This window comes from Penicillium arizonense (assembly GCF_001773325.1).
Source record: "Penicillium arizonense strain CBS 141311 chromosome Unknown PENARI_contig026, whole genome shotgun sequence".
NCBI lineage: Eukaryota > Fungi > Ascomycota > Eurotiomycetes > Eurotiales > Aspergillaceae > Penicillium > Penicillium arizonense.
In genome coordinates this window covers 89394-108944 of record NW_019173303.1, presented here as the reverse complement: position 1 = coordinate 108944, position 19551 = coordinate 89394, and the positions used below count along the sequence as shown (strand labels likewise).

Here is a 19551-nt window from a genome sequence, read left to right as displayed (position 1 = left end):
CCCGTGCAGCAACCCTCGGACTATTGGGGCATTGGACTGCCTTATCTCTTCTTATCCTGTCTCTATCTCTTCCCCTCCTCTACTCTGTACTCTCCTCAATCATGGCTATTCACCCGCGCCTTCGCCCTGAGGGCTCCGCGACCCTTTCACCGCAGCAAGCTCTGGCCATCTCCGCGTGGACAGAGCAACATGCAGTGGCGTCCCTGCAGGACCTGACCCTCTCCGACTCCCCTGCAGACCGAAACCCTTCCACACCGACTCCAACGCGCTCAACTCTGCGCGGTGCCACCGTGTCGCTGTCGATCCCGCTTGACGACGAAGCCACTCCACCAGCCAATACCGAGTCGCGTCCCCCGAGGGTCAGTTTTAGACGTCGGGAGCCTCTGCAGCGCGACATCGGGAAGCGACGGGAGGCCCTTCTAAAGGGTAAGGATGGGAGCCGACGGAGACAGCGCTGGGAGAACGGTATGTTCCACATGCATGAGCTGAGTTGGAGTGGATGACTCGATCATTGGCGCGTGGTGGCACGTGAATCTGCATGCTGACCGGATATCAAGATCGTTTGTTGCACAACCCCTGGGCCGAACCCCCGTCTTCCAAGGACTGGGATATCCAGCCCACATATACCCGCCATGACCCCATGCCCTATTACCTTGCGCCGTTGTGGGATGTCCACTACTCTCATAAAGTAGACCATCAGTCGGCTATGAAGGCGGCCAAGGGAGCTAATGAGAAGCACCATATTCCCAAGGAACTCCGGTTGAAGTTGAAGCATGCGCGTGCCGCACGTGGCATGCTTCAAGACCTGGAAGAAGATATTCGTCTCTTCATACGTAAGTGGAATGAAAAGCAGGTGCTGCTGCGGAACGAGGGATTGCAAGATGCCCCGGACTCGGCAAGTGACTCGGAAGACGAGATTGTTTTTGTTGGGCGTAATGGGCAGATGCATGACGCGCCCGAGCGGAAGGAGAGACTCCGTCTGTTGCGGGAAGAGATGAGTTCTCACAGTGAGCGCGATGGTGAGAAGATGGTATATGAGAGTCCGGTCGATGAACGGGCGGCTGGATTTGGGTGGGTTCCTGCTCTTAACTTCTAAAGTATACTCTTTGCTGACCATCTCAGTCGTTGGTTGGTCCACTCCATCGCCTCCTACTATGGGTTGCACACCTGGTCAATCACAGTAGGAGACCGGCGAGAAGCCTATGTTGGCTTCCGACCTCCGGTCCCGGGAAGCCGGACCGGGCTCGTCTCTCAGCCAACTTGCAGCACAGAGGCCCTGGTTAAGCCAGGGGAGGAACTGCCTCGGCCTCTCTATGCGCAGGTGTAAACTGCCATTCTTGTTTCCAGGTTGGACATGTTTTTCATTCGGGGGTAATCCAGGGTAACGTTGGACATAATATTTCGGCATTCAGACCAGGCCCGTTGTCTCCACGGCTGGTCAATTAGTTTCATCGGACATATTTTCTCGGTCGCAACTTAGGTTGGCCAGAGATCTTCTTTCGTAGCCCTGACCCTTCCAAGTATATGGTCGCCTAAAGCAACGGATGGTTGGGCATCTTCATCGCATGTACGCAGGTGGAGGCTTAGAGTAGTGAAGCCTCGTTTGATACGGGTCTCGCATAGGTGGCCCCATGCGGCGACCATTGTCGCCGTGGCAGGACGCGCTGGAATTTCCGAAACTCGATCAGATAACCTAAATCGGAGGATTTTGCCTCATCCAAGGTCTCCAGGGGGATGTTAGATGAGACGCTTTTCACCCTGCTCCACCGTCCGGAACGGACCGCCGAGAGGCCCACGGTTTGCCATGACGTCCCAACTATGCCCTGACTGCTACTTCATGTCGGAGAATTTGAAAATTCAAATCCATATTGAAATTCCGTATGGAGCATTCAGAATTCAGAATTCACGCTCGGACAAGGCCTGAACCCTGACATAATGAAACTCGTGTCCAGACTTCGTTCTATGCAGGCGCCCGAGATCTCACTGGCCCGGGGATCACAGAGGAGGGGGAGAACGAATTATCACTCGACACTGGAGACACATCACACAACCTTGGAGCTTTCTATAGGCACATTTTTAGTGAGGCTGGCTCTTTGTTATCGTTACCGGTGAGCCCTGACCATCTTATTGGATGTGAACTGGAAGTCTGGGAGGTTAAGGAGGGGTTTCATGGCCCATGGAAGATCGGGTACTCAAATGACGAGTTGACATTCCCCCCTTGACCTTTCGCCTTGTTTCCTACTTCCTATATCTTCCTGGTTTTTCCAATCAGGAAATCTTATCCCTGCTCTTTTCCCCTTTCATCATATGGTTCCTTTAATCTCCCTGATCTTCCTAACTGGATTGCGGATACCTTAATTTCCCTTCATGCCAAAGAGCCCATCCCTCTCCCAACCCCACGTCATGGGAATCTGACATTCGGACTCTTTTTACTGTTTCAAAAAGAACTGGAGAATCCGGGGGTATCGTTGGATGTACCTTCATCTTACCACCTACGGCTTATTTACGGCTAACTTGCGCCTTATATCCGACTCACCCCTTCTCCACCCGTTCCCTGTTCCCAGTTCACTGTGGACCAGTGACAACTACAACACAGATTACACATCTACTTTACACAATGGGTTCCTATAAATCATGCCAAGATCGCCCTGGTGGCGGCAGTTCCAGCTCAACGGATAGCTCGACATCCAGAAGTACCGCGGCAACAGCCCTGAGCGACCATCCAAGCACAAAACAAAAAGACGAGCCAGTAGTATACGAAGAACGAGGACCAAGACCCCGAGACTCTGTCTCAACATACGCTTCATCGACAGGTTCAGCCGCAGATCTCCCGCCAGAGGAACCACGCTATGAAGTACACGAGCGGGAAGAATTCTTCCCACTTGACGCTATCCCTTCAACCCCCTCCTCTTTCGCACCTTTGTTCCCTTCGTCGAGACGGCTACTTATCCGCCATGACGATACCACCATCGATGGCAATATGAACCTGCGCGTCGACACTCCCGTCCACCTCCGGGATGGCTCGCAGCGCGATGTCATCCTCTTCCATCTCCGCATGTATGATCTGTTCTCGCGGAAATTCTCCTTTCGTCGCTACTGCCGTGATTCGGGCAGGGAGGTATGCCATTCAGCAAGGAGGGAAGTCTCTTCTGGTCATGTTAGACGTCCTGCTTTCCGTCGATCGTGGAGTACCGTCTTTGCCAGTCTGCGGCCTGGTTTGAGTAGCAACGGTGCACCCTCAACAAGCGCAACAGCAGCGCATGGTGATCTTAAACGAAAAGGTTCTGGTTTTGAGCCTGCCCATGTCCACAGCGAGAGTGCCAGATACGAAGCAGGTGCGAGTGAAGATGTAGAAGGAGAAAAGGAACCAGGTACCGAAACCGAGAGGTCAACGCTGGTGGATACCATCCTCCTTGAATTCTCCAATTATGCACACGTCGAACTGAAGAGGAAAGGACCTGGCCTAAACAAGAAGTACGAGTATGAGTATTGGTCCACGAAGTATCAGTGGCGACGCGAGTTCCGCAAAGAGGGCGATCTGCACGAGGTGTCGTATTTCCTGATTGACACGCGCACTTCCAAGACCATTGCCCATCTTGTCCCGGATACTCTCGCGCCGCTAGATGCGGTCGAGGAGGAGAGCAAGGGGGGTTGGGTGCCGCCGTCATCATTGTGGATCAGTGATCCTTCGGTTTATCAGCGGATGCCTGACATCGCCGAGTAAGTCCACGTCTGTTTGCTATGGCTTTTACCTTGAGCTTCCCCTCTTTTATTTTTATCTTTCATTTCTTTTTCTGTGAGGCTGATGGACTTTGCGTAGTGTGATTGTGGCTACAGGTATTGTGGCGCTAGTTGACGATTGCATTCGTCGTCACTGGCATCAGGAGCGCCAGCCTTCGTGGATGCTCCCCGCTCAGCACTTGACGAAGAGCTTGGAGCGCATGGGCCCTCGGCGCCTGATCGGCCAAGTACTTCAGCGACGAGGATCTGCTTAAGCGACCAGGGGCTTATGGCGTAGATGGCTCATGAACCATAGGTGAGAGGTGTGAGCCGGTTCTATCCTGCATTGACCGGGATGTTTTGGGAGACTTGATAGTCTCTTAACGACCTAATGACTTTGACGATGTGTGGTTCATTTCTTGTTCTGGCTTAGCTTTTGAAACTTGTTTTCTTGCTTTGCCACTTTTTTGGCTATTTTTCTATTATTTTTTCTTTATTTATATTTATATTTTGTGCCGTCTTCTGATCCGGCTGGCTTCTCATTCGGCTGAAAGGGACTTCGGGTCTCGAGAAGCCCAAGTCCGGGCGATCCTCTAATCCGGATCTGACAGGGAACTGAAAGGGGCAGCTTACGGCGGTTCCATATTGCATCTGGATTTGGAGCGGGGGGTTCATCACATCTTGCATTGCATTGTTCTTTTATCAGCTTGCGTGTACATGAACACATCCCTCGTGCGTTGCTATGCTGGCGTTGCATACCGAGTAGTTCAAGTCTGACCGCTTCGCTACAGTAGATACACCGTACTTCTGTAGGCATGAACCATGGTTCACCATGGTTCTTACAGTACATACAGATATTGACTGGCTATCAGCGCTTCCAAGTATGTATCCCCCACACCCCTAAACAGGGGAAACGCCAGACTAGCGCAGGGAAGAAAAAGCACATCTATTGTTCGCGATCGATTGGCTCTGAATGAATCTTTTCAATTTTAGCGCGACTGACAGCCCAAGGGCCCTTGCTGGCCTTGCTGCCTTAGTCCAAAACAGCCAATGCGATGCGTCATTGGGGTTTACTCCGGCTATTCTTGGCTAATTAGCGCCTGCGAGTGCTTAAACTGTGCGGGGCCCGTTGAGCAGAAGAACAGCCCTGATGTGCCTAGTCCTCTGTCGAACATCGACGTGTTACGTGCATAGAGCCGCATTACTGAGAACCATGGTTGATGACTATTTACTCTGCATGAATGCCCAACTCGCTTTGCCAAAGGGAGGCGAGAGTCTCCCGTTCGTTCCGACTGGAATGGCTTGATGCTTTCGGCATTTTCGAGGCTTCATAGTGTTTGAATGGTAGAATGACATTGCATTTCGTGTTCCTCTAGGCATTTTTTCGGACTAGCGTGTTAATGACGCTCTTCGTACCTTTGTCTATGCGCGACACGCTTTGACATTTCCGAATATCGCCCTCGCGTCATTCTAATATACTTCTTTCTGGGCCGAGACAGCGTTCATGCTGCCCATGCAGGGCGGCCCGGTTGTTTTGGTAAAGAATCTCGGGGGAATGTAAACGGCTTCCCCAAATCTCTATGATGAGCTGGCAATACTTTGTGCGGCCCAACCTGAAGGGGGGAACGGATTCTCGTTTCGGGCATCTTCGTCATTCAGAACAAAAGATGCACTAGTTTAGCTCCGCATTTTGGGCAGAGATTCAAGCCCTTATGCAGTCTCTCAGGGTTTCCAGAAGGCTTTCCGCCGATTCGGTTGAAATTAATCTCGACTTGGAGCTCGGAGATGGCTTATAATAAGGAGCGAAATGGATTATAGAGGCGAGACCGAAAAAGAAAAAAAAAAGGAAAATCAACGTGGGGTTCTCTGAGTTGTTCACTTTTCCATCCAATCCGCATCCGATCTCCTGAAAAGCTGTCTCTTTTTTTTTTCCCTGGAGCCCTTGAGAGAAGTCAATCTTCCCTTTATTACTTATGTGGGATGGACATATCCGGCTATTAGTAGCCCTTACTGTGATGTCTAGCGTTTCTTCAAGGGCTTTTAGACGGCGTGCGCCGGGCCGTTCCAGCTTGCAGCCTCAAATGATCCGCATGTTCTTCCCATTGCCCTCCTTGACTGGTGGATAAAGGAGGGGGGGGATTTAGTTGACGCTTTGCCATGTCCACATCGACATGCATAAGCCCGCTCCGTTAGGTTTGACGATTAGGCTCCTGTTTGTTCCCAGGGGGAAATAATAATAAAAAATAAAGGGAAAAATCAAAATTGAAAATGAAAAAGTCAAAAAAAACCCCCCATGCGAGAACGGCTTTTTGGCCTTGAAGATATGGCCCACTGTTTATATGACTCCCCGCTCCCCATGATAGTCCTTCATGGACATTTAAAAGGACCTCTACAGCTTCCAACCGGGTCCAATCGAGGTTGTTCTCTTCTTTCTTCCGGTATATCTTCGTCCCTTGGAGTTCTTTGACCCATTCTCTTCTTCTATACATCTCTGTTATCCCCAATTGAGTTCTACGTTTGACTCTCAACATCTTCCCCTCAATCCCACTCCATAATTCAATTGCAACTCTCAACAGCCCCTACCTTTCTCAAGATGTCATACAGCAGTGCTCAAGGGACTAGCGTTGGCAGCCGGCCTAGCTGGCAAGATCAGCTCGATGGTAAGCCATTCAGCCCTCCAAATGCGTGTCCAGACCCCAGCCCGAGCCCAACACAATTGACGCTTAACAATATTACCCGACTGACTATCATCAGCATACTGTAGAAGTACCAAGCTGACTCCTCCTGTCTTCAACATCGTCTCCGATCGGCGAGGTACTTACCCGATACTCTGCCCCTCTTCCTCTTCCCACCGTCATTTCCTCTCACGGGGTTTATTCTATTTTATCTGATACCTGTCGACTCAGTACATACGCGTTGCCTATGCCTTGTGTGTGTCTCGGCATTGCAGGAAGGGTGTGGAGTCTTGCAGAACGAGAGAGAATCGCCCCCTCTATTGCCCCCCATCACTTGTACACCGACTTTTAAGTTTCTGATTTGACAGATGCTAATTTCCATTTGGAATACAGGAGGTCGTACTGCCTGGTCTAGTACTGTCACCGTACAGGGCATCCCGACTGCTATCGCTGCCCGCTACTGGTATGACGGCCAGTTCGTCAACAATGCCAAAGAAGACGCCGCCGAGGTCGCCCTGAAGCTGTTGAGCCAGCAACCTAGAGCTTCGACCGTCTATCAGGGACAACTCTTCCCCCAGCAATCGACCAGTCTTGGCCGTGGTGCTGGTGGGTTCTGAGTGAATCCTTTATTTCCTTACTCTTCTTGGGTGGCTTTCTCTTCTTTTCTTGTGTTTTTTACCAAATTTCTCTTCCTTGTCCCAGGATCCCTGTTTTATTGGATAGATGTGTGTGTGTTGATTCGTGCTCAATTGCTGCTAGCAGCTGCGGCCACTCGTCCTGGGCGCGGGATCCACAGTCCTTGCAAAACATACCCTTGCTGTTGCTTTTCTCACTTGGTTTTGTGCTGCAGGGAAAAAAAATCTTCTCACCGCACCCAACCCTGCCTCCCTTTTCCCACGTCGACGTCCGTTTTCCCCGAAGTTCTGCTGGATGCATGCATTATTCGACCGACGACTATCGTAGCCGTTCTCGGTTTCTGGAGGATTTGCCCACAAGGGATATTGATCATCTGCCATGCACTGTCTACGTCTTAGTCGCGGGATGGATAAACTGCCCCAAACAAAAGACGATCAAGTTTTTCACCTACGCCACATGCCGCATCCTTGACAGATGACGGGTTTCAATGCAGGTCACTACCTTGTTTCGCACCTGTGGAACCCTGAACCCGTCCGTCGTGATACCCACCCAACCCGAGAACCCGATGGCCCAGGTACAATGCGGTGTCTTGGGATTTGGGCCCCGTGTGAGACCGGCGCTTCCCGGATTTTGCCAAGAAGGTCTGGGACTACGATTCCCTTGGAGCATCATTTGCCGACAGATATTTTTTTCTACTCCTCGTCTTGAGGGGATCAGACAGGGTGTGTGTGCTTTTGTTTGTGCTTTGGAATCTTAATTTGCCTTGAGGCAAAAAAAGCAAACAGGGGATATACTTTGTGGTTCTCATTTGTGGAGGGTCGGGTCAAGTGACTACAATGTGTTTTGACCTTTGAGAGTGACTTGTGCGTCGCCATGGATGGCTCATACCTGACGCACCTGCTGCTGCGTGGCTCGGGAGTACGACCTTGGCGCATTCCAATTACAGATCCAGAATGGCACTTGCAAGGAATATAATCCTTCCCTGCCATGTCGGCTGCTTACCCCTGGAGCCAGACAAATGCTTGTTGGTTTTCGCTACCACGAACAGAAAGCCACTCGCCCAAATTTAGAACCTGACACATTGGCACAGGCAATGGGCAGAAGGGCAAAAGTCAGGAGGGCAGTACAGGAACAACGCAGGACATGGATTTTCATTTTCTGGGTGATTAATCTGGAATTTGGAGGACTTCGTTCTCCATCCACTTGTTTGCTTCATTTTATTTATTTTATTTTTCGTTTGTCTCAGTTGAATGCGTTTGACAGAAGGAGTTTCTTTGGTCTGTTTCTTTACTTGGTCTATTGTTAGGCTGTGCTGGGTTTGGGCAATTTGGACATGGACCTGGATTGGGGCTATTATTATATTGGTATCATACATGGATGGTACTGAATTTGGACTGTTCTGGTCGGGGCTCGGCTTCTATCAGGTTGGTCTCTTTTCTCGTTTGTTACTATAGGACTACAGAATATCGACAGGACATCTTCTCAGTGGACTTTAATTCTCTTTGCCTTGATAGGTTCAATATATTGGCGGGGACTATACCCTCTAGTCATCCCGATCAGGACGTTGTAATGTTCCTTGTAGGTCCTGTTGAGCGTTGCGGGATCTTTGCCGCATTGGCCTCCGGCTTCTGAATTGCATAGCCGCAGGTGGGATAGCGTTGCCATGTGTCGAGCCAAACACTAATCTCCGCTGCATATCCATGTTGGGCAGCATTTTGACGGGAAATTCGGCGACTTATAATTCGCAAATTCCCATAACATTGGGGCCAGAATAGATGCTCGTTCTGAACGTATAGTATACATGATGTTGTTGGGTTGTTTTTAACTCACCATGGAACCGTGGATTGCTCCGAACTCTAATCATTAGCGAACCCTAACTCCCCCAACTCCCCCAACTCTTACCGAGGCAATCCAACGGCTTTTTACTTTGAGTCAGAGGTGCCAAAGCGTGGAATATTTCATGGTGATCAATTGGCATTATTGATTGCTTGAACAATCTGCCTTGACAAGTACACAAATGATCAGCAAAAGTCTGATCGTCCATACTCTTGCTGGAGCTAGCGCCCGTACCAAGATAAAATACCGATCCACCATCCAATTTAGGCTGCCATGACACTCAGCCATGTTCGGGCGGTGGCTATGTCGCTCATGACATACGAGACCACAAGTCAAATCAAGATATAACTTAAAGGAGGTAACTTACTCGCGAATTAGGCATACACCAAATATTCTGATAGTAAAATGAGCACTATATAACTTGAGACAGAGGTCCTAGTGTCGATTACCTCCACATCCTCGCACGTTACATTTCCAGACTCAAACAGAGTATCTCACAGTTGACACCTCAAATACTACAATCTTTCCTCAATTACAGCCTGTGATTTAGCCAATCACGCTATGTGTTTCGTTTCATCACGGGACGTACAATATGATTCTCTACCCCCGCGGCGAGTGGGATATAGCAACGAAACCTATGGCCGCTACAAATACGGCAAAGACTACGAGAAATATCTGAAGAAACAAAAGAAGCGCCGTGCGAACAATTCTGCCATTACTGCATGCGCAGCAGCGGGAGCGGCTTCGGGTGGATGTGGAGGCGGTGGTGGGTGCTAGATCTGAAGAACGCCAACAAGATGATTGTTATTGATCAATGCTGCGATTATTGATTATTTTAGAGCAAATTTGGGCCTGTGTGAGCTATATAAATGAGCCGGGAAAATTCGGGCGGCGTGTACAGTAGAAATCCAAGCCTTGCATACTCCCTACATGAGAATTTCTATCATTATTTACAAATTGAAGGTTCATCAGATGTCATGGATATATTAATCAGTATCTATCTCATCATCAATCAGAGTAAGCCTTGGCTTCATGGATCCATTTTTGCAGTTCGGAAGCCAAGAATAAATCATTTCTACATATCAACTTTCTCTCCGCACGTCTCCACACCAATCTATCTAGTATGCGAATCTGGTTCCATCCCTTGCCCCATCTCCGCGGCGATTCCTCCAGCCGTAGTAAAGCCTCAATAGAATACAGCCAGCTGTCACGAACAAGAGCAACGCTGCGTTGGTCCAATGGCCGGTCGGGTACCCTTTCTTTGCTTCGTCGCTCTTATAAATCCACACTCCAACAATTTGGCCTGGGGCGCCGAATGAAACATTCAGTGCAATTGCGAGTCCTGCCCCTGCAGTTGAGCGGAGGTTGGAGGAGAGCCAGCCTAGTAACGGTGGAATACATGCAAAGGAACCGCTAGCTGCAACGATGAGGCATCCATAGCGACTCTGGTTTTGGGTTAGTTCAATATTGCTGATTTATTGGTGTTCGTTCCAGTGTTTTGTTTTTCGTACCTGGTAGGAACTGGCAGGCAAAGCAGCAGATGCGAGAAAACCCATTGCACCAATGAAAGAGAAAACAGCGGAATGGAGACCACGGCTAATCCAAGAATGTTAGTTTAGTGACCATATGATCTTAATCCCAGAAATTATACCTGTTGAAATGGTCTGCAGACCAAGCCACAATCACAGTCACAACGTAGGCTACCGCATACGGAGGCACGGTCATCAACTGAGCACGTAGATTGGAGTACCCCAAGCCAGAAGTAATAGCTGGTGTGAAAAGAGAAAGACTCGAGAATGGTGTAGATATACCGAAGTACACCGCATAATGAGCATATAATCTCCAATCCGTCAGCGTGCCCTTTGCATCCTCCCATGACATGGCACTAGCAGAGCCTTTCGATCCTTCCTTGGCCAAACGGTGCTCTGCAAGCTCCTTTTCTTCACTAGAAAGCCACCTTGCAGTCTCGGGGTAGTCCGGTAGAAAGAACCAGACCAGAACGGCAGAAGCGCATGACGGTGCTCCCTCAATAATAAATAGCCACCTCCAAGCAGAAAGACCATGAGCACCATTCATATGACCAACTCCAAATGCGATAGCTCCACCAAAGGCTCCGGCCAAAGTTGCTGAGGCAAGAATTAGGGCGACACGGATAGATCGCTCTGAATTGCGGTACCAAAATGTTAGGTAGTAGACGAAACCAGGAAACAGACCGGCTTCCATTACACCTAGTAGGAATCGTAATCCGGTTACTTGAGCGTAGTTGTGTACACCTCCAAGACCCATGGTTGTTGCACCCCATGAGAGCATAAGGAAGGCAATCCATCGCTATTTTTCATGTTATTCAATGCATGCCAAATAGCAATGGAGGTCATGCTAGAGCGTGTGAACGTACGCTTGGCTTGAGCTTCTTCAAGAAGTAATTTGAGGGTACTTCAAACAGTGCATATGCAATTAGGAAAACCATCAATGCGATTCTTTTGAAGTTAGCGGTCTGTCTTGGGCGGTCTATCATCGATACACTCACGTAAATTGATACGAGGTCATATTCGTCTCCGTTAGTAGGTCATTGCCAGTATCCGAGTTAAGAATCTTGGCATTTCCTGACAATCTCAGCTTCAAATTTGCTTTGCTTGTTGGGATTTTAAGCATACCGATATTTGACCGATCAAGATAACAAAGTAAGTAGATAGCAGCACACAGAGGAACAATCCGCAGGTCTTGTTTCCAGACTAGGGCCTTTTCTCGCGCTTCAAGAGCAGTGCCAATAGCTTCAGCGTTGACAACAACCTGCATTGGTGTTAGCTGGCTTGCAATAAACACATGAACAAGGGGTAAATGAGTACGAGACCTCCGAGGCAGATTCAACATCCTGTACATACTTTTCTGGTGCCATATTGACAGGGACTGGCAAGCACACAAGAGAGTGACAGAATGACAGAAATTAGGGGAATTGCGAGTCCCGCATTATTGCTTTTTTCCTTCTTTCATTTCTTGGCTCGAGTTAAGGCCTCGGATCCCCGCACTAAACTGACTCGGCATTCCTCCGAATTCTTGTCAATGGTAGTCGGTTCAAGACTTACACTTTCGGAATTGAATCATGCTACGACGTTTCAAATGCTTAAATTTCTTGGCTAAGTTTCCTCGCTGAAGGGACTCAATTGGGTGAGATTTGTTTGAAATCGGGGGTTCCCCGGATCTCCACACTGGAATTTAGAGGTCCGAGGTCGCTGCGTAGTCAAATGCGTACACAAATCAGACCAAAGTCATGCCAGAATTAAGCACACTAAACGAAGTAAATATCAGATTCAGTATTGGAGTCAAAACCACGATCTAAGTTAATCTTATTCTCACTTTGTGTGAATCTTCCGATGGCTGCGTCCCATCACTGGCATCGTGCTCTAAAGCCACAAAGGGACTTCAAGTCTCTTTGGACTCTAATAGCATGCAATGGTTAAGAAATCCCGAGCTAACATCACAGGGAAACATAGTGTAAGTTCAAGTCAGAAAGTGTAGAGCCTCAGGCAATGCAAACCAGACAAACACCTTATCAGATAAAATGTTCGCGTCGCAAACATTCACCCCACACTGTCTGCTTCATGCTATGCCACCGACTAGCCAGATATCCTAGAACTACACGCAAGGCTCTGTCAGTGTCCATTGCTACCATGTCAACTACCGCCGAACCCGCCCGGAAAGCCATGCCCTCCGCATTGACATTTGATCGTCACGCCAAGTGTTCGGTATGTTCTCTTCTGTACTCTGTAAAACTACATTGGCATAGATCTAATTCATCATTTAATGGTTCCTCAATAGACAACCAAAGCCCGTGCCAGTACCCTCCACCTCCCCCATGGCTCAGTCCCTCTGCCGATCTTCATGCCCGTCGCGACACAGGCATCGCTCAAAGGCCTGACATACGACCAGCTCCGCGATACAGGATGCATGCTCTGTTTAAATAATACATACCATCTTGGGTTGAAGCCTGGTCAGGCAGTGCTAGACTCTGTGGGTGGAGCGCACAAGTTGCAAGGCTGGGATCGGAATCTCTTGACTGATAGTGGAGGGTGAGATATAATGCCCTAAAGTGTGGATGCCCTTCGTACTGACCACCACTACAGTTTCCAAATGGTGTCCCTGCTTAAGCTGGCGACGGTTACAGAAGAAGGAGTGCGATTCCTCAGTCCTCACGACGGCTCACCCATGTAAGTATCTTCGCTCGAATGCAGCGCCCGCTGAACAAAAACTTACTGACCTCTTGATAGGTTGCTTACCCCCGAACATTCCATCTCTCTCCAAAACTCTATCGGCTCTGATATCATTATGCAACTAGACGATGTTATCGCAACTACCTCTCCAGATCATGCCCGTATCAAGGAAGCTATGGAGCGCTCCGTGCGATGGTTAGATCGTTGCATCGAAGAGCATAAATACCCCGAGAAGCAAAATCTATTCTGTATCATTCAGGGTGGTCTGGATCTTGAATTGCGAAAACAGTGCTGCGAGGAGATGGTCGCGCGAGATACTCCTGGAATTGCTATCGGAGGTCTATCCGGTGGTGAGGCCAAGGAGGAGTTCTGCAAAGTGTTCGTCTCTTCTTCTGCAGATTGCTTTCAACGAGCTAACCCTACCACAGAGTGGATACATGCACAGGACTTCTGCCTGAAAATAAGCCTAGATACGTCATGGGTGTGGTATGTCTCCATAACAACCGTTACTTTGTCTTGAATTGCTAATATAGGGGGATTCAGGGATACCCCGAAGATATTGTCGTCGCGGTGGCTCTTGGCGCTGACATGTTTGACTGTGTCTGGCCGACACGCACAGCGGTAGGATTTGTCAAATTTTCCATTGGAGATACTCGTACTGACTTCAATCAGCGCTTTGGCGATGCGATTGTCTCTTCTGGTACCATCAATTTACGTCGCAAACATTTCGCCCAGGACTTTAGACCAGTCGAGGAAGGTTGCACTTGCACCTGCTGTCGTCCAGTTGATCAAGGAGGTCTCGGGCTCACCCGAGCATATATGCACCATATCACCGCTAAAGAGACAGTCGGTGCTCATCTGTATGCTTTGATTTCTCCCCTTTTCCTGTGCTGTTGCTAACATTCTCAGTCTGACAATTCACAATGTTCACTTCATGTTAACCATGATGGGAAACATCCGACAGGCCATCATAGAGGACAAATACCCAGAGTACCTTCGCAAGTTCTTCTCGAACATCTACCAAGGTGATAAGTCCAAGTACCCCGATTGGGCAATCGGTGCCTTGAGTGGTGTTGGGGTGGACTTGTTGGCAGACTCATAACGGCATTATCGTTAGTGTAAACGATAAGAGACTCGAAGGCGAGCTGATGACATTTCGGTTTTTTGCATAGAGAAGCACATGCATTTCAGCGTTCCTAGTTACATCAAGTGTTTTGTTGTTATACAACCTTTTCAAGACTACATTGCTCTTATTTGAACAATAGCCTCTTCAGTATATTATGAGTGGTATTATACTTATGAGTTAGTATATTTATTGCAACGGTTGCTAGGCGAGTATATGTTTTTAATGATAGTGGGGGGCATGGAAAATGTTCATCATGTTTAACACTCAGTTCATTTATGTAGCCCTAAATTCCCAAACGTTACATCAACCAGCCAAGTGGTCGAGCAGTAACTCGGTCATTCAATCTTCCTTGGTCTAGTGGTGATGATTTCCGCTTGTCATTAAAACCGATAAGCGCGGGAGACCGGGGTTCGATTCCCCGAGGGAGAGTTTCTTTTTTTGCAGTTGCTCGACGTACATGTCCTTTTTTTTGGTCGATTTAGATTACGTATTATTTATGCAATTAAAATGGTGGTTCAAGTACTAAAAATCGAACATTTGACTAGGGAAGTAGCTGCTGCAAAAACAAATAGTTCCGCGGATTCCTCCGGGATATATATTGGCGTTGCAGCACTGAGACTATCTATTCACCACAAACAGATCTAGACTCCGAATAGAGATATCTTCGCAAGTTACATTCTTCAGATGAAGGGCAGAATGACGGAGCTGGGGTATTCCTCGCTGCAATGGATGACATGTCTGCCCCGATTGAGCTCGTGCTCTGGTCTGGGATTCGAGAATGATTTATACTCGGCAATGCTGGGATACTGACCCCCAATCTTTGAAAAGAGTTAGTACATTTTAAATGTTGAGCTGTATGCAGTATATTACTTACCCTCACGCTGATTGACTCGCCTTCCTCAAAGTCCACGCCCATTGCCCAGATGCCAATCTCCAGCTTCACGATTGTACCCGGAGACACCTTATCCTGCCGCTTATGAGGATGGAAAGGGAATTGCGGATGAATACTCCTGGAAGAATCAATCTCCTGATGCGAGGCCCGCAGTATACCCATAGACCCCAGATGAAGATTCAAACTCGCCTGTTCTGCCTCTGGAATCTCGTCGATAGACTTGATCGGCGTGGCATGGAATGGGAAGTTGAGATGCATCAAGTCTTTGCCGTTCTTGTCCTTCTTGCGCAAAATCACAAAGACAGTGAAATCATCGCGGTCCTCACAGGACATGTACAGCACAGCTTTAGGCAGTCCGATCAATCGGCTCGCTTTTTCAAATGTGTAGTTGAATTCACCGACACTATGACGGTTTTCGGAGTCGTAAGAGATTTTTTGAATAGGTTGAAGGAGCACTTGCTGTGAGCTTCTTGTCTCAAAGGAAAAGTCGTCGGTATTCAGTGGTGGGAGCCGGGAAATCCTCAAGAACAATGTCGTCGATTGCCTCACGATCTCCAAACTGCAGTGGCGACCATCGAACCTTGGGTGTTTTTTCCCATGCGTTATCCTTTCCTTTCAGATACCGGTCAAAGAAGAGTCCTAGCTCATTCATAGATTCTGGTATGCTGTACAACTCATACCACTCCTGCTTGCTACCCCATTGGATCCATTTGTTCGAATGAGGAACCTCTAAATATCCTCGAATAGAACCTATAGTGTGAATGGAGCTGACATCCAATCCTCGGATAAAGGCAGGGCATTTCACTTGCGACATATCCACTCGCTTGTCTTCCCAGAATCGGTTTGACACAGGCGAGCGACGGTACATTTCTTCGAAATCCTCAAGGCCTGAAGTCTCCGGCCCTCGCACAATGGCCTTGGCAATCAAATCAAAGTTGCGTGGAGAAGCAACCCCCACGACAAAACTGCTCTCGGAAGAGATCACCAGACCCCTCCCAGGGCGCAACGGCTTTCAAAGATGGAGGCTGCTGGGCCGCAATGAACCACTGTGAGATTGCAAGTGCAGAATTGGCGGCCATACCCACACTCCCATTGCACCAATCCATCTGTGCAAGAGCTTCCACAACATCGTATCCATCCTCAGCATCCTGTGTACCCATCACGCAAATCTGGCCGTCGCTGTGGCCTGCGCCGCGGGTATCGACGCTGACAATTGCGTACCCGCGAGGACACCAGGCCTCGGGGTCGAGACCTTCGAACTTCTCTAAGCCACTCAGGTCGGATGGTGGGACACAGCATTTCCAAACGCACATTGGTAGCATATCAAGGGCGCTGTACTTCTTCCCGTAGAACGACCAGCTTAGCACAGCAGGGATCTTTTCGGTCGAATTAGCTGGTCGATAGACATCTGCGTAGAGGCGTACTCCATCCCGCATGACAATTTCAACATCGTGGTCGATATGGATATCGGACTTCAAGGGCTTTGCGTTGAAGCCATTCCAGCCGGCGGGTAGGACTTCGGATTTGCCGCATTGGCACTCTTGATATCCGTTCTCGCCGACTTTGGGCTGGGCAACTCGCTTGTAAGCTGATAGGACGGGAGGAGGCATGATGGGATAGATGTAGTTCAGGAGAATGAATGAGATGGATGATATGGAGATATGAATGGGAGAGACAAACAAAATGGTTATGTAGTTATACCTTCATCGTCCGCCCGCATCTTCTCCGATCTACACATTTCCCCCACCGAATCTTCCCGCTTCCTGAGCTGCAGATCAAAGTCCAAGGAAGTTTAGAGAGCTCTGGTAGAAGAGAAGAGCTTGAGTGTTGAATATCGGACCTGCTCCGGCCCTGCCGAGTGGGGGTGGGGGATATCAGCAACAGAGTGCAAATTGGCTATGCTAACAGCATCAACGTAAGTGTTATTTATTTCTCCAGAAACTCAAGCTCAGAGTTCCAAATCAAATCGAAAGCCATCAATCCAAAGTCAAAACTGAATCCAACATGTCAGCAACCAAGATCGAGGCTACAGCTGATTACCAGCAAAGCCTAAACAACGACTTAGTTACATTCACTCCGCGACACTACGATGACTGGCGTGACGAGTTTCATCAGAATGGATGCGTCGTGATCAAGAACGTCATCAGCCCCGAGCGCGCCGAGTACTATCGTGAGAAACAGCTTCAGTGGTTGAAGAAGTTCGAACTTGGCTTTGATGAGAATGATGAAAGTACTTGGACAGCGGAGCATTTGCCTGTCAGTTTCAAGGGAGGGTGAGTTTTCCCAACAGTATATCATGACCCGACTAAATGAACCGATAGCATGTATTTTGCCTATGGCTCCCCACACGAGAAGATGGCCTGGGAAGCGCGCACCGAGCCTAAGGTCATGGAAATCTTCGAAAAACTGTGGGAAACTAACGAGTTGATCTCCTCATTTTATGGGATGAACATTTCCCTGCCTCGACGCAAGGATCTTAACTGGAGTCCCTGGCCGCACTGTGACCAGAACCAAAACCGCAAAGGGTACGCAGATTGCCCTTTTTGATACCCACTTTGGACCTGCTAATGTCCTATAGTATGCAAGCCGTGCAAGGCCTGCTCAACTATGTACCCAACGGCGAGCAAATAATAAATTCTAGTTACCTGAACGGATTAAAGTCGAAATACATGATTATATTGTACAAGATACTAATTCTAAGGATCTAACACATGTGCTCGAAAAGTAACTATGCTGTGGTCACCCGACCAGCTTTATACTTTTAGAGCAACTAACCGCAGCAAGTCAGTTCCTCACACAATGTCCCACAAATAACCTGGCATCGAGGACTAGGTTTGTCGGCATCTCGGGGAATATCCTTATCAGTCTCATCTGAGAGTTCGGGTTGAAGGGTGACTGAATGAATTCCATAAGCGTGGAAACATTCATTAATGACGCGAGCGATGCGCATGAAGTCCTCGACGGAGTTCTCAGAAACAACAATGTGCACAGAGGCGAGGGTCTTTTGCTGATTCAGACGCCAAATGTGGAGTTCATGGATTGCATTGACGCCGGGAATCTGAGAATTGTCAGTGTGAGTGTAGATTGGCGACAAGCCAGAGGTGTATGTTTACCCTTTCTAGATCGTGGGCCACATCTCCCATGTCAACACCGGTAGGCACACACTCTAGCAAAATCAAACCAGCTCGGTACACTTGATAGTGTTAGCTTAGAATTTCGTTTCTAGAGCGCAAAACTTACTGATTGGCATTGAGGATAAAAGGATGAGAACTGCAATGAACATGCTCACACCTGGATCGGCATAGTAGCGGCCGGGATGGGGTGCTGCGAGCCAGATGATTAGACCAGCAGCCATCACACCCAGGTTGTTTATTGCGTCGCCAATGACGTGGACAAAGACCCCCATCATTCCAAGATCACCGTGATCATGGCCGTGGCCATGGCTATGATCGTGACCACCTGAGCTAGAATGACAAAGTTTCTCGAAATTCAGATGCTTATGGCCATGATGCTAACAAGTATTAGGTTAGCTTGGCTGTGACTTCAAGTAGGAAATGCATACCTTAGAGCTAGAATCCTGGCACTGCTCACTGACGTGAGGAAGGAGAGCCTCAATCGTGGGTGCTGGACCATGACCATGACCATGCCCATGATCTGAGTCTGTGTCAGTCAAATCTACGTAGTACACCTGACATATAACATACCATGAAGAAACACAGCGCTAATTATGTTCAGTCCTAACCCGGCGCAACCTACGATGAACATCATCTTGGGGTTTTGAACATCTGAGTGTAAGGTCAGCAGTGCTCGCATTGCACGAAGAGGCTGGATTGACTCACGTTGCAGAGCAATGAAACGCTCGATAGACTGTAAGAATATACTGATACCCAGCCCAAAAAGAAGAACACCATTGAAAAATGCACCTAGCAGCTGAGCACGCTGCCAACCAAAGGAAAGTTCCCTGGGCGAATCGGTACACTCGGATTTCTGAATGTTTGAGCGAGTATCAGAGGAAGGTAGACGTTTATATGTTCAACTGTCACACACCTTCAAGGCAACAAGTGCAATGATGAAGCTAACCAGATCGTTCAGCTGCAAAAGAGTCAGCCAAAACATCCTAGAATGCACCAACCCGTGAGACAGCCTACATAGTGAAAAGCGTCTGCAATTAGAGCAATTGAATGGGTATAAAATCCCACTATCCAGGTCAGTATGGTCATATCTCAACAAATACAGCAAGCAGTACGGACACGAGATCTCGGCGAGAAAGAAGCAAGTCGAGATGCCAATGACAACCGCCAGGCGCGTCGAGCGCGACAGATGCAAAGCCATCATCTTAAGTGTAAACAATTGCGAGAAATAAAGAGCCGAAACTGGAAAGAAAAGGGGAAATGATTCGGGTTGGCGCCACTCATGTGGTGAGGTATCAGATGCAGGCAAGAAAAAGAAAATTAGCCT

At 48.6% G+C, this 19551-nt stretch overlaps 9 protein-coding genes across 9 annotated transcripts; 4 read left to right on the top strand and 5 right to left on the bottom strand.

Moving 5' to 3' along the window:
* Positions 1-101: 101 nt before the first annotated feature.
* PENARI_c026G04440 (uncharacterized protein) lies at positions 102-1327 on the top strand (the record flags this gene model as incomplete). The annotated part of the gene is made up of 3 exons (XM_022635932.1): positions 102-465; positions 558-1071; positions 1123-1327. The coding sequence occupies 3 exons, from the start codon at positions 102-104 to the stop codon at positions 1325-1327; spliced, it is 1083 nt and encodes a 360-aa protein (XP_022484190.1).
* A 1290-nt stretch (positions 1328-2617) lies between these two features.
* On the top strand, positions 2618-3995 carry PENARI_c026G11638 (uncharacterized protein; the record flags this gene model as incomplete). The annotated part of the gene is made up of 2 exons (XM_022636012.1): positions 2618-3720; positions 3821-3995. The coding sequence occupies 2 exons, from the start codon at positions 2618-2620 to the stop codon at positions 3993-3995; spliced, it is 1278 nt and encodes a 425-aa protein (XP_022484150.1).
* A 2318-nt stretch (positions 3996-6313) lies between these two features.
* Positions 6314-7012, top strand: PENARI_c026G03038 (double-stranded RNA binding motif domain-containing protein; the record flags this gene model as incomplete). The annotated part of the gene is made up of 3 exons (XM_022635917.1): positions 6314-6380; positions 6475-6534; positions 6789-7012. 3 exons carry the CDS (start codon positions 6314-6316, stop codon positions 7010-7012), a joined length of 351 nt encoding a protein of 116 aa, XP_022484221.1.
* A 2973-nt stretch (positions 7013-9985) lies between these two features.
* PENARI_c026G12400 (uncharacterized protein) lies at positions 9986-11763 on the bottom strand (the record flags this gene model as incomplete). The annotated part of the gene is made up of 7 exons (XM_022636020.1): positions 9986-10312; positions 10379-10463; positions 10519-11195; positions 11263-11344; positions 11395-11470; positions 11522-11657; positions 11719-11763. The coding sequence occupies 7 exons, from the start codon at positions 11761-11763 to the stop codon at positions 9986-9988; spliced, it is 1428 nt and encodes a 475-aa protein (XP_022484233.1).
* A 772-nt stretch (positions 11764-12535) lies between these two features.
* On the top strand, positions 12536-14197 carry PENARI_c026G03090 (tRNA-ribosyltransferase family protein; the record flags this gene model as incomplete). Its single annotated transcript, XM_022635918.1, has 9 exons — positions 12536-12610; positions 12684-12934; positions 12989-13072; positions 13133-13453; positions 13504-13561; positions 13619-13696; positions 13748-13935; positions 13985-14133; positions 14193-14197. The coding sequence occupies 9 exons, from the start codon at positions 12536-12538 to the stop codon at positions 14195-14197; spliced, it is 1209 nt and encodes a 402-aa protein (XP_022484205.1).
* Positions 14198-14881: 684 nt separating this feature from the next.
* On the bottom strand, positions 14882-15426 carry PENARI_c026G03706 (uncharacterized protein; the record flags this gene model as incomplete). Its single annotated transcript, XM_022635924.1, has 2 exons — positions 14882-15019; positions 15076-15426. 2 exons carry the CDS (start codon positions 15424-15426, stop codon positions 14882-14884), a joined length of 489 nt encoding a protein of 162 aa, XP_022484235.1.
* A 142-nt stretch (positions 15427-15568) lies between these two features.
* On the bottom strand, positions 15569-15961 carry PENARI_c026G10658 (uncharacterized protein; the record flags this gene model as incomplete). Its single annotated transcript, XM_022636005.1, has 1 exon — positions 15569-15961. The coding sequence occupies one exon, from the start codon at positions 15959-15961 to the stop codon at positions 15569-15571; it is 393 nt and encodes a 130-aa protein (XP_022484254.1).
* A 61-nt stretch (positions 15962-16022) lies between these two features.
* Positions 16023-16703, bottom strand: PENARI_c026G01922 (uncharacterized protein; the record flags this gene model as incomplete). Its single annotated transcript, XM_022635900.1, has 1 exon — positions 16023-16703. One exon carries the CDS (start codon positions 16701-16703, stop codon positions 16023-16025), a length of 681 nt encoding a protein of 226 aa, XP_022484215.1.
* A 1160-nt stretch (positions 16704-17863) lies between these two features.
* On the bottom strand, positions 17864-19425 carry PENARI_c026G08697 (putative di-, tri-valent inorganic cation transporter; the record flags this gene model as incomplete). Its single annotated transcript, XM_022635987.1, has 9 exons — positions 17864-18151; positions 18207-18286; positions 18334-18604; positions 18656-18781; positions 18850-18878; positions 18933-19080; positions 19141-19185; positions 19242-19291; positions 19344-19425. The coding sequence occupies 9 exons, from the start codon at positions 19423-19425 to the stop codon at positions 17864-17866; spliced, it is 1119 nt and encodes a 372-aa protein (XP_022484155.1).
* Positions 19426-19551: the final 126 nt, after the last annotated feature.